This window comes from Cinclus cinclus, chromosome 3 (genome assembly GCF_963662255.1).
Source record: "Cinclus cinclus chromosome 3, bCinCin1.1, whole genome shotgun sequence".
Lineage (NCBI taxonomy): Eukaryota > Metazoa > Chordata > Aves > Passeriformes > Cinclidae > Cinclus > Cinclus cinclus.
Window position 1 is genome coordinate 9,160,227 of NC_085048.1, and position 14,112 is coordinate 9,174,338.

At 38.0% G+C, this 14,112-nt stretch overlaps 1 protein-coding gene across 1 annotated transcript in view; it reads left to right on the forward strand.

Annotated features, from left to right (window-relative positions):
• Window positions 1-14,112, forward strand: part of LDAH (lipid droplet associated hydrolase) — a 96,483-nt gene that overhangs the window by 24,189 nt on the left and 58,182 nt on the right. Inside the window, exon 3 of the mRNA XM_062488443.1 lies at window positions 10,357-10,526. Coding sequence (XP_062344427.1) covers window positions 10,357-10,526 — 170 coding nt within the window. The remainder of the gene's footprint in view (window positions 1-10,356; window positions 10,527-14,112) is intronic.

The following is a 14,112-nucleotide window of genomic DNA, read 5'->3' on the forward strand; positions in this document are numbered from 1 at the left end:
TAATTCCTTGGTTAAGAGATCCAGAACCCATACCTATAAATAAAGAGTAATATAATTCTATTTTTAAAGATTTTTGAAAACAGATGCAATCTTCTGGATCTTTATCCAGGAAACAAGATGTTAAAAAAAAAAAAAAAGGCAAGAATTCATCTATGAGCACAATGTCTTTGCTGCATTCCAGGAAATTTTGGACGTAGGTTTTAAAAATTTTTATGCGTTATTTTCTGTATTTCATCCCGTGACATAGGTATGTTCTACAGCTGATACCACCATTTCTGTTTAGATGCACGTGGCTTTTAGTGGGGGGTTCAAGAATGTGAACCTGGCGCAGTGGTACCAGTTGCACCTTCTGGGTGTCTGTCTGAAGGCAGGTCACAGTTCCCTGGGATGAGCAGTGCTATGATATTTCAGAGTAGCGTGTTTAAATGCTTACCATACTGTTAAAAGGAAAGTAAAACCTAATGTAATTTGAAATAAAAACATAAGTATTGAGACAATCAGGTTATTTTCTCCAGGGAGAACACTTGGGATTCTTTTAATGCAACCCAATTTGAAAGATATTGTTGCATCTGCTAACAGAGTGACAATGAAGTAACTCCACAGCAGGGAATGATCCTCATGTCTGAAGGTGTAAGTGGTCTGGATTTGTTTTTATAGTTGAAAGTTTATTCATTACACAGGTTGGCTATAGGAAGAAAGCTTGTCAATAGTTTCATGTAGCAATTTTAATTTATAATAGGGACCTTTGATTTAATTTTTGATACCCACAAAACTTGCAACAAATGGTGGAGATTCTGATGGGATCAGTCCAGTGTTTAATGACATTTTTATTTTTAATTGATAGTGATCTATAGCTGTAAGAGTGAGAAACTATCAGTAGTGCACAACATCATTCCAGATTCTAAAAATAATCAGATTTGGAACGTGGACTCTTTCTGGTTTTATGTCAGTTTTAGGAATTTCCCTTCCTTTGAGGAGCAATGGAGGCATTTCAGGGAAGTACAGGAAACTCTAAGGCAGAGGAAGTAACTGCAAATGGCCTCATTCTTAAATAATCAGTAATGAGTTACTATTATCTCTAGTGTATCTTAAATCTGTAAGATCTGAGTAGAGGCAGAATGTTTGGAGGAATGATAAAGAAAAAAATGATGCGGTACTGTGGATTCATGTTGAATGAGGGAGTCTCATTGACACTTGCTGGATGACATTTCTTTTTTTCTAGTTTTGCTACCACATGGCACTATTGTCTTTCTTTAAGACAGACAAAGTTAAGATATTCTTACTTTTCTAAAGGCTGAATTTGAGGTTTTTTTCAATTAATACATAGATTCATATATTATCTAATTTAATACAGTTACTGAATTACTGGTGTGGTCAGGTGACTACTTCATTGCCAAATAATTCCCTATTGGGTTAAACGTTGTAGCAGATAATTAAAATGCTCAGGGGTTGCCACTGTAGTGTTACTTTTTTCAGAACAGAACTGTGGTTTCAAGCATATTGCTGCTGAGTTCGCTGTCAGATACTCCACTGACTTCTGTGCTATGGATTTGGGGGATTTTTCAGTTAATCACAAAGAGGGTAATATCAGTGTTCCTGAATACACTTCTGCATGAAATCACTTATTCATATTTGGAGCTGTTTATGTCTAGAGTGCAGGTAAAACTCAGTTGATGCCTTTATATAAATTATGCCGTAAAGCCTCGGGCAGTTTCAAAATGTTTGTATTGGGCTGTCGCTTCAATGTCTGCTAATGTAAATGAGTGAGGAAACCAAACTTCTTGCAAGCATGACTCTAGAATTGCTTGTGGTGAACTGGCTGACTTTCCATGTAGGACCCCTCACATGTGCAAAATGAAGACCAAAAACCTCTTATTTAACCCCTGCCATGGGCAGAGACACCTTCCATGAGATAAGGCTGCTTAAAGCCCAATCCAGCCTGTCCTTGAGGGATGGGGCATGCACAACTTCTTGGAGCAACCTGTTCTAGTGTCTCATCAACCTCACAGCAAAGAATTTCTTCCTTATACCTAAACGAAACCTGCACCCTTCCAGTTTAAAACCCATTCCCTTTGTCCTATCACTCCATGCCCTTGTAAATGTTCCTCTCCAGCTTGCTTGTAGCCCCTTTAAGTACTCAGTTCTGTACTGGTGGCACTTCAGTCTCTTTTTCACCCATCAGGTAAAACTCCAAGTAGAATAAAGCCATCACAGTAGTGCCTTGGGCAGGTTGTCGTAGTTGTATGCTGGGCAGTTCAGGTGGATGGCTAAGAAAGAAACCTTCAGCATTTTCTTGAGGAAGGTTAAAAAAGAAACCGCTATCTTGGTAACAGAGAATTAATTTTTAAACAGTGTAACAGAACACTGGAGAAGAAAAAGATATAAATCAGAATTTAAAGTAGTCATTTCACAAAAATGTGTTTTCTCCCCATAGATATAAAATTTGCACTGCACAGCATATGCAAATATTTACTTAAAACATCAGCAACTGATAAAGAAACCTGCTAGATTTATACAAAGTACAAGGTGAAATTCTATTTGCTCTCCTCAGTTTTACCACTGATTTTCATAAATTCAGACTTTTACATGGGCTGTTTTGTCCATTTTCTCTTTTGCCAGTGGGGTTCAGTGCTGGGAGTCAGTGAGCCGTGGTTGGTTCCCTTTGCTGCCAGGTCACGCTCCCTGTGTGAAGAGGAGCCCAGGCAGAGATCACAAGGCTTTTCAAGGCAGGTAGCATTGGGACTGTTGACTGAGTCCTGTCAGTAGCACTGCATTGCAGAATATTTTGCAGACATGCTGTGCTACAGCTCTCAGCACTGTTAGCAGGGAGTCGTGTTCTCTGCTGGCATAAACTGATGTAGCTCTTTGCAGTCAGTGCTGTGCCTCCAGTTTACAGCAGCAGGAAATATAAGATAATAATTTTGAAGGCTTCCTAAAATCAGTGAGTTTTGAGGGATACGGATGAAAGATGGGAAAACGTTATGCATGCCTAAGTGGATTATTTACTTCTTAAAAAAGGATGCTGTTGTTACATAATTTGGATCTGGGTGTTAAAATTAACATTTCTATGGAAGAGTGAACATAGAAACATACGCTTCTCTTTATACTTCTATTGAAACATTGTCATCAAAAATGAATATACACAAAGCCAAAGAAAAAGGACTAAGTTTACTGAATGCCATCCTTATGCCCCTTATAGGAGCTGGTGAAACAGGAAGTGCTTTAGTGTTATTTTGGTATTATTCTGAAGAGTTATATTTAACTGAACATGATATCGCAGTACTGAATTGATATTCAGTATTGATTGATATAAATCAATTAACTTGATATCACAGTACTGAATGCAATTTTGGGATGGATTTTCAAGAAAAATTGGGACTGGTCTAGCAGATTAAACATTACAGCTTGAATTCAATAGAAGTATCAAACACTTCAGAAAATGTTATCCATCAATCTGCCCAATCACTGTGAAGTACAGATTCTGTATTGTAACTTGGGCTGTTGTATAACTGCCCCTCTCAACTCCCTGCTTTTTCCCTTTTCCTTCTCATCATCATGGTGTGCACCATCACATTTTCTTACTTTGAAAATAATTCTTTTTATTTCCTCTCTGTGAAATAACATGGGTTATCTTCCTTGGCCAGCTGTCTTACTCTGCTCCAAACTCCGGCTCTCCCTTGTTTGCTCTCAGTCCTTCTTTCTCTATTTGTATCTGTTTAAACTTCCCAGAGTTTTGAAGTGGTGTTTTCAATAGGTGTGACTGTTGGACTTGCCTACTGTGGTGCAGCACCTCATTTGTCATAACCAACGGAATCAATGCCTGTGAAGTGATACTCATCTATTTTTGTTCCATTCAATACTCAAACAATTTCTACTGTCCTTTCCTTACCATCTATGCTACATCTACCCATTCTTGGTGATGTGCAGAATATCATTATTCAGATGTTTTTCCACTGTTAATCTGTATAAAAGCAAGTTCTGTTGAAGTATGCAGTTTTGTTTGTGTGGGTGAGTGGGGGCATTGACACAGCCTTGCACTCGCCTTCAGTGTGTCCAGAAACAAGAAACATAGCATGGACAATCACCTTCCCATGGACCTATTTGCTTTTTCCTCCTTGGGTTGATTTTATGTTGGAAATTCTGCTCCTATACTGTGATGGGTCTCTAGCTTGTACCCTGCAAAGTGTGGGGGTTTTTTGTAAGCTTTTTTTGCTGTTTGTTTTCTTTCTTTATAATATGATGCTGGGAATTCTTACAGATTGCACTTCCTGCAGTTATTCAACTTAATGACTGCAAAATGCAGTCATTCAAATACAGAAAACTTTACCATATACATTATATAAAACACCGGGATAACATTTGCTTTATGCCCATTAAAGTGCTTGGAATGGAGACACTGGTGTAGAACTGCATAATAAAACACTTTTTAGTGGTGTTTCCCTTGCCAGAATTGGAGACACCCAGCAAAATTCTCCTTCAAAGTTTGACTGTTATCTCATAATCACTTGATAATAGTTAGTCTGAACAGAGGGAAGCTAGACTGGGAATGTAAAATAAAACAAGTTTCTAAGTGATAATTTTAAAAGTCAGGGTGCTCCTGTATGCTTTTAATAAAAATCTGAGGTTTAGTACTTGTCATGTTTATTAGTTCATTGTGTCAGACTACACTTGTACTAATTTAATTAGAATACAGCTTCCTTTGAAAAACATATTAGGTGTTAAACAAGTGTCCCAGCAATAGGTGTATAGAAAGCAAAGGAAATCAGTAGTTCAATTTGTAAAATAAGGCCTTGTTATTTTTCTGGCAAAGAAAATAATACATACGACCACTTCAGTATCTTGAGTAAATGGTAATTTATTTGTGGAGGATACCTTTACAAAAAGTAATTTGTCCAGTAAACACTAATGAGTGGTATGTTTGTCTTAAAAGTTGCACGAACAGTTCCTGAGGGTGCTAGGGCCAGACTAAGGTCTAAGGGTTAATCTAAAACACAACGCTTTAAGACCTGGTTCTTGGTGTCAGGAGGAGTTCTTCAGTATTTATTTAACATTCTTTCAGGGTTTCATTCCTATTTCTTGGGCATTTTATTGCTTGCTGATAAAAATTATCCGTGGATCACTAATCAAATGAAAGATTGAGTGAAGCATTCAGGCTTTGAGCAATATATCTTTAGGGGATGCCCATACTAGACCCAGCAATCTTAAGTCTCAATTTTTAAGCTTACAGTTCTTGTTGAACACTTTCAAATGGTATGGTTAATTTTGAGGAATTATTCTCTTTTGCTGTGAGAAAAAAAAACAATCACATAATTTCTTTAATTTCCAGAATTTGACTTCATATTATGCACACCATATTAACAGCTAATCTAAGTAATTCAGTTGTCATTTCTGCCTGTCACTACATGAAGGAAAAGATAAAAACTTTCCAGGTGTTGCTTCATCTAAACACAAGTTACTCAGTCAAAACTACTGCACCTCCCACCAGTGTGTGTGTATGTGTTTGTGGCAGAAAAAGGAGGTGGTATGTAAAGTATAAAACACTTGGCCCAGTATGTTGCTTTTTCTTGGGGAGTTTGGTGGAGATGCAGATGAATTTATGTGTTCCTGAGGTACCCCACTAGTTCAGTGTCCAGACATTTACTTGTCCTTACCCTGCAAAAGGTCCAGTTCTGAAAATTCTTGACCACACGAGTTTATAGAAGTGAATGATGGAAGTTTGTCCTTAGATATCCTGCTACCACTTCTTAGACTCAATGGTCCATGAAAGAGAAAGATACAGTTCAGGTAGACCTGTGGGTTTTACTTCCCTTTCCTTCATTATATGTAATTGCAGGTCACCTTTCCTCGTGATTCCTTATTGTTCATGAATAATTTGGAGGCCTTGTTTATGATCTGATCTTCAAAGTCACTCCATGACAAGTGGACAAGTGTTCATAGGTGCTGAGCTCAAATACTCAGTCACCTGTTGTGACCAGGGCAGTTCGGAGGTTGGACATGTAAAATTGTGAAACTTGGGAAGTACAGAGGCATGCAGAAATTTGAAGGTTGTGTTAGAAAGTCAGGCCTCTGGTATCTTTTTGAATCTTCCAGTAAAAAGAAGTTTATGACTCAGCAGACTTTTTCATGAAAGCCTAACTTTTATGAATTGGCAGTCTGCTCATATAACTGCTATGCTTTTTTTCTGCATAAGAATTTCCTTTGCATACACAGCAGAAAAATAAACAAACACAGTTCTCTGTTATTTTCCTGAAAACTAAAGTCCTCTTTCCTAGCAAGATTAGCTTGTCAACTAATCTTAGAGCAAACACTTTATTTAAATCTATCATTATTTTCTACCTGTAGTTTTAGCAGAGGTTAGAAAAAGAGATTCATTAAAGTGACGGTGCATTTGTTTTACCAAAAACACATCAGAAAATTAATACTTTGCCAAGAAAAGAAAAAAAAAGTAATCCAGTATTTCTTTTAATACACCAGTTAAAGAAAGTCTTAAAATCATGCCTTGGCCTAGATGGGATGTTTGTAGCATAAGGTACAAGTCGTATAATTTCTACTATCTGAAAACTGCTTAAATGAGTTCTCCTTCAGCCATGGCATGTATTCCACACCTGAGGTGAAGTCGCTCTGGTCCCTTCTTTGATGTAGAGCCATTGGAGTGCTGACTGCCAGTGTGTTTCTGCAAGTCTGTTTGCTTATACAAAGAGCCCATTTAAGCTTCTCCACCCAAGAAATTAATGTTGATTTTGGATAATCCCAGGGCAATTTTATTCTGTAAAATAAATAAATAAATATTTCAGACTTGTGACGCAGCCCAGCTCTCGCACATTTTGGACTATTAGAAGTGTAGCATTTGTGTTGGGGAAACATGAAGTGACACAAGGCAGTTTTTTATTTATCCAGATGTCAAATAGGATGCCTGTTTCAGTACAGGGTTAGGTGATGCTGGCGCTTCACCTGAGGAGTGTGGGCTTGGTCCATGATGAGAGTTTTGCACGGGGGTTACCAGACCCCGCACTGCGTGTCCATTCCCCAGTGCGGCTTCTCTAGGAATAGTGCCAAGGTGATTGGGTTTGGCAATAAACCACTATTTCAGAACAAAAGCAAAAGTTGGATTAAACAGCTGAAACAATTCTCTGGGGTCAGCCTTGGCTGTCAGGACTCACTTGCAGCCTCAGAGAGGTTCTCTGTGTGTGCAGCACAGGCCAGCAGCCAAGGGAATCAGCATCCTTGCTCTGAGTGTGTGAGCAGGGCTGCACTGAGGATGATTTGGCCCACAGTAGAATGAGTGTCCGTGATCATCATCAATGACAACTGACCCATGCAATTAAGAATCGCTTCTGCAGGCTCAACTCTCCCTGGCTCCCTTAAGGAAACACTGGTGCACAGGTGTGAGTTGAGTGTTTTCATGTCTGGCCAAATGCAAGGAGGAAAATGCCATTGTTTTCACTTTGTTCTCAATCCCCAGCCACATCCTTCCTCAGGGTTCTTGCTCTGGCAACACAGCTGGTTCTGAACAGGCACATTTCTACTGAAGTCAGTATCTTTTGGTATGTTGGCCAAAATGTCTACATTGCTATTTATTGGGTAAATAAACATTGAAATAGATATTCAGTATCTTAACTAATTAACTGTATTTGTCTAACATAGTTGTCAAAACTTCGAAAATATTTAGATGGGCCTATATGGCCTCTGCTGTGCTATTTATTAATTTCATGGCAGCAGTTTTCTGCAGCTCTTTTAGGAGCTGCTGAATTCATGTATGGGAAAGCCATTAGCCTCATGAGACTGAATAATAAAAGTAAAAATTTGTCTTGTTTCCTGCTTGGTTTCTGGGGTCTTGTGAACCATGAAAAGTTCTCTTGAAGATTTATACATATACTTTTCCTCTTTTTTCCTTGCTCTAACTGGAAAATAAACTGAAAACACTATTCTCAAGAATTGAAATTAAATGTAAAACATTAAAAGATGTGGTGATAAACTACTGAGATGGCAGTGCCTGAGTAAAACAGTACGGAAATGATAGCAAATCTTTACAAGGGACAATTGACTCACAACTCAACATTATATATGTTAACAACACGTGTATTACAATGTATGTTGTAATACATAGAACTTACTCTTTCAGTTGTTGCTGTATCCAATGGGCCTTCATGTTTCTACTATGCTGGCATTTTTTGTGTTACATATACCTGTAATTAGACTTGGAATGTAGACAACTTATTCCTGCATGAGGCTGAGCTGCTGTAATTTAACGTAGGAAAGGCAGCTTTTGCTAAAAGTAGAAACTAAATTTAAAAACAATGTTTTTGCCTTAGGCTTTTACTTAGGGTTTTGGGAAATAGAACAAACTCTTTGTTTTCCGTTACATGTAGACAGCCTAATTAAAAAATATCACTTCTCATAAAATTTTGCATTCCTTGGATGTGTTTTGGTAAATCCTTTTTTGTTTTGAGTAAATTGCTCTAAATTATGCTGGGATATGATCATCAGTAGTTTTAGCAGAAATACTAGTTTAACTGAACAACAGCTTTGTTGGGACTTCGGTGGTAATTATTTAAACTCAGAGAAGGTCCATCTTGAGCAATTATTCTGCTTCTAAAGTTTATGTTTCATACAGATGATCAAAAAGATGATGTAGTGCCAGCCCACTTGGGCTACCAATTAGTTCTGTCACTATCAAACTCCCAATAACTTCACTACAGCAATGTAGTAATCTTTAGTATTTGAGGTTACTGTCCAGTTGCCATGAAATTTACTGTGTACGAATTAAAGCACTGACAGCCATAATTTGATAAATTCTATTCACAGTCATAGGCAGTTAACTCATAGATACCTCTTTCCTCAAGCAGGTGCAGAACAATCTGAAACACAACTATGATTCTGACTTTCTTGTGCAGTAGTTTTTCAATGCATTTCAGTCTTTTTAATGTGTTTATCTTTACAGTGTTTTTGCCTGATGAACAGTTTCTTCCACATCTATTTTTCACACAGGGGACTGTTGTAGAGCTCATCAAAAGACACGAAGTGGGAAGTTAAACACCTCAGTGGGCAGTTAAGGCTATGTGTGCACTCTGTTAGCTGCTCTGAGTTGTTAGAGGTGGGTGGCTTTCGCTAGGAGCCATCTCTAGGACCCTGGCTAAGTAATGAGCTGGCCCCCATTGTGTGTCCAAACTGTGCTGCCAGGAGATTTACTTCAGGCTAAAACTGCACTGCAAGTCAGCGTGTAAGGAGAATAAAAGACCAGGGGTTTAATCTCTAGTATGAAACTGAATCCTGAGGTAATAGCACAGATTTAAGTTATTAAGTGATATTAGTACCACTGGATCTCATCTAGATAAGCTAGGGGCATGCATTCCTTCATTCTTTGTCTCTTTTCTTTTATTCTTCTTTTTTAGTATTTCTTCTTGCAGTCATGGCAGTAGAGTAGTCCAGCATAAACTGGAGTGTCGTATCCTTAATTTAGTGTTTAGTTTAGTGGGCAAAGCACTTTCCTAGCAGATGAAAGAGCTCAGAACCCTCTTAAACTGAGGAACTTCAGGTACACATCACCCTTGTAATAAGCAAGTTAAAGGTGCCTGAATTGCTGTATATTCTTACCAACACCAGTTTAGTTTGTCTTGTTGACTGGCCAGGAAGCAAGGAGCCAAGTCCTCATCATGAGGGATTGCCCAAGCTCCTTCAGAAGGTCCCTGGCAAAACACGGATGAAATTGTACAGAACCATAAAGGTCTAACTTGATTTTCCTCTTTGCAGCTGAATTGACAGTAATAAGGACCTGCATTAACAAGGGTATTTATGTAGGTGCCAGTGTTTTGTGTTGACACATAGGCATTTCCTGTTTTTCCTCATTCCGTGGGACATTCTTGTGCATCTTTAAGACAAGAGATTTTGAATATCTGAAGGTTGCTAGTGCATGATGACATGTGTGGTAGCTTGTCTTCTGTGACAAGGGACTCCTTCCTGGGCAGTATTATTGTTGTAGATCCTGATCTCTCAATGTAAAGTTGGATTGATTTAAGCTGATCCAATGCCCTGAGTTTGGTCTTGTTCTGAATAGAGATCAAAATAGTATGATGTCCTATGAAATCTCCATGTGTTTATATATTTTGTGCTGGTTCCCAGGCTACACATAAGCTTTACATCCTGTGCATGTGATTTATCAGTCAGGATTTTCCAGTGGTGGTAACTGAAAATTAAATTTTGAAGTCTGATGACAGGGTTTTTTGTGTTTGTTTTATTTGGGTTTTTTCAAATTAATGTTTTTTATTTCAGTCTTTTACAAAGAAGTGGGGGGAAAAGAAAGACATGCCTGAAATTTGTTTCACTGAACCAAAGGACTTATTTTCTATTATGTTTCAGACACAGATATTAAGGAGCTAGAGGATGTTTTTGGACTTAATGGACAAGTAGAGCATAAGCTGAACTTCCTCAAAAAGAATGTATCAAAAGATATAAAGCTGGTGCTGATTGCTCATTCTATTGGTTGCTACATCACCCTGGAGATGATGAAACGAGCATCAGAACTTCAGGTACATGAACCTTCTTGAATGGGAGTTGCTTTATTAGCAAAGCAGTGCACGTGCTCAGCCTATGGGTAATGCTATGTATTTCCTGTAGAAATTCTATTCTGTTATACACAAACTGAAAAAAATGGCTTGGTCCTATTAACATAATAAAGCAGACTGATGTCATTCTGAGTCTGAATTTAGATCCTTAATACCCTTGGAATATAAATAACAATGGTGAGAAATATATCTATTACTTCCTTGTTCTCATCTTTAAATAATTTATAAGGAAATCACTAGATATTTGACAATTATGTTATGTGTTACACCAAAAAATAAGACAGGTTGTGATTTTTATAGTGGTTTCTTATCTTGAGGCAAACAAATTGCTAGTTAGACATGGAAAAATGTAAGGGAATGAATAGTAATATAAATCGTGAGAAGTACTACTATGAAAGACATTGATTTTAAAATTTAATACAAATATCACTGCTTCTGCATCTCAGTCTTGGTTTGTGTAACTCAATGAGAGCGAGAGCTGTTACTGCATGTTCTGTATATCTGAACTTTTTTTCTTTTTCACTGTGAAGCAGTAAAAAGGCTGAAGCAGGACCATATCTTTGCCCTCTGTAAAAGGCAAACTGCTTAGTAATAAGTCAAGTCTATTAGTGGCTGATAAATGGAGAATAAGGAAGTTTTAGTCTTTAACATTCACTCTACTAAATCACTGTTTCTTCCTTTACTTTATAAAACCTTAAGTGGAAGGAAATGCCATGTTAGTGGTGACATGAAGTCTGGGGTTAATATATGCATGTGGTTAATAAATGTAATGTATGTGGTTAATATATGCACATCCACTGTTTCATGACCATTTCCACTGCACATCTAACTTTTTCTTCCTTTAAAGGAAAAAGGAACTAAAAATGTGAAACATGAGGATAACCTGATATATTTCTACAGCCATATTTCATTCGTGATTATAAACAAGAACATTTTTTGAGAGAAATCTTACATATTTTCAGAAAGGAGCAGACTAGAAAATATGTGCATTAATTTGTCCAAAAGTGCCAATTTTTGGGGGGGTTAAAATCTGTAGTCTTTATTGCTCAAATGATTTTATCTGCTTTCACTTAAACTGTAAGTTCTTGATAACATTTTTATACCTGGCTCACTGGATGCTGGCAGCTTTTTGTCAGTATTTTGAAACGTTGGGATCTTTGGGACACTCTTAGACTTCATATGGTGTACTGTGTGCATAAAGTTAATACATGACAAACTACATTTAAGATGCATTCAACAATAGAAAATATTTGTGCAAGCCAGGGTATTGTGCAATCTTTGTCCCTTTGCCAAAAATAAGTTAACTCTTAGGTTTTATAACATATGAAGTGTGATAATAAGAAACTTGTGTTTCCATCTCTCCCTTTATTTTTACTGGAATATTTGATTCCCACAAGATTTTGAGCACATGTGTGTATTTTAGTAGCTAGAGCATTTGATTTTAGATTTGTGTAGTTCTTGGTGATATTTTTTCATTATATGAACTTTGGGTTTGGTCTTAAAATTCTCTGCTTTAAGAGCTTTTCATTATTTACAGTTTATTATTCTGAGCTAGAGGTTAATTTGTTGTATTTTTTATTGAAATAATCCAGTAAACATTTATATTTGGAATATGTGTTTAGCAGATTTGATTTTTAGAATCACAGAGACATAGAATTGTTAGGTTTGGGAAAGATCTCTAAGGTTATTGAGTCCAATTGTTGATGCAGCACTGCTGTGTTCAGCACTAAACTGTGTCCCCACAGTGCCACATCCATATGTTTCCTGAACACTTCCAGAGATGGTGATTCAACCACTTCTCTGTGCAGTCTGTTCCAAGGCCTGACCCTGCTTCACTGAAGAAATTTTTGTTTCACAATTTAAAGCTCTTCCATATTCCAACCACATACAGACTAGATTTTCCATCCCTTAGTTTGCATGAAAAGGAGAAAGTGAATCCCCTTCTTTCTCTTTCTTGGTTGCTCTTCGGCTGCCAGTTTTCACAGAACCACAGAATCATCAAGGTTGGGAGAGACATTCATGATCAAGTCCAGTCATCCACCCAGGACCACCACATTCACCCCTAACCCATAGTCCCAAGGTGCCTTATCCAGTATGCCTTTTCAACACTTCCATAGACAGTGCTTCCACCACCTCCCTGGGCAACTTATTTCAATGCCTGACCACTTATGCAGTGAAAAAAAAAAAAACTTCTAATAACTAATTTGAATCTCCCTTGGTGCAATTTTAAGCCATTTCCTCTTATGTTTTCACTTGAGACAAAGCAAAAGAGATTGACTCCCACATCACTGCAGCATCCTTTCAGTTGTAGAGGTCTCCCCTGAGCCTCCTCTTCTCCAGACTAAAAAACCCCAGCTCCCTCAGCCACTTCTCATAAGACTTGTTAGCTAGACCCTTTACCAGCTTTACTGCCTTTCTTTGGACCCAAATGCTACTGCATTCTAGGCCCCCTGTGCTCTACAAGTAAATGGGGTACTGTATTTTTTTCCTTAAACTTGTGTGAGATAATGCTTTCCTCTTTAATTAAGACAAATGAAAGGAGAATTGTCAGTGTATTCCAGCATTAACTCCATTTTGGAGCCCATCCCTATTTTCCCATTGATTCTCAGGGAGGCTTCCATTGAGGGTTCCTTCAGGAGACCCATTAACCCAAACTTAGTCTTAAGCTGATGCCTTTAACCAAGTCTGATTAGCAGAGAAGAGCACACAGGTTACATCCATACTTGTAACTAAGTGGGGCTATGGCACAGATTTTAACACTGGGACAGTGGTGTTTTAAACTTGTCTTTAAGTGACCTTCTGGCCCAAAGGAGCCAGCAACTCCCAGCAATACCCTTGCATGGTTCTGGGCTTGGCTGAGGTCCAGGACCATGCCCAGTAGTCAGTTTGGATGCTGGCATCCTGTTCACTGGTAGGAGGAGATTCATCCATGTGAGCACAGACCATCCCATGCCCTCATGTTCAGTGACAAAGCTGCAGAATAATTCCTGGCTGGTCTGTTTTCTGGCTCACGAATAACCACAAACACCTTCCAGTTGTCACGGTGGGCTTCAAGTCTTAACAGCATTCACCTCTTTGTGGGAAGTAGAGCATCCAGATTTTGCCAGACTGCTAAAAAATTTTGGCACTGGGAAGTAAAAAAATTCAGCTTCATTTTGTGAAGATGGAAAACTGCAGTAATGTACAGCTTCCTTGATATTTGCTCTTAACCTTGTAATCTTTTTTGCTCTTTATTCAGACAGCAGAACTGAAAAATGAGGCTCAGTGACAAAATTGTTTGCTCAGTTGTTGGAACATGCATCTGACTCATAAATATGCTACATCCTCGAGACATTTTCTTCTAAAATGCAAATCCTTACTTGGAAGATTTCATTGTATTTTACTGGCAACACTATTGAGTGTTTCCTAAAACATGCCATTTGATCATTTATTTAATCAGAGATTGACAAGTTTCCTTGCTAGTGAAATTCAATCTCTTACAGCATTAGTCTTTCGTTTGCAGTGATGCTTTAGAAATGCTAGCACCTTTGTGCTACTATTAGAGTAAATT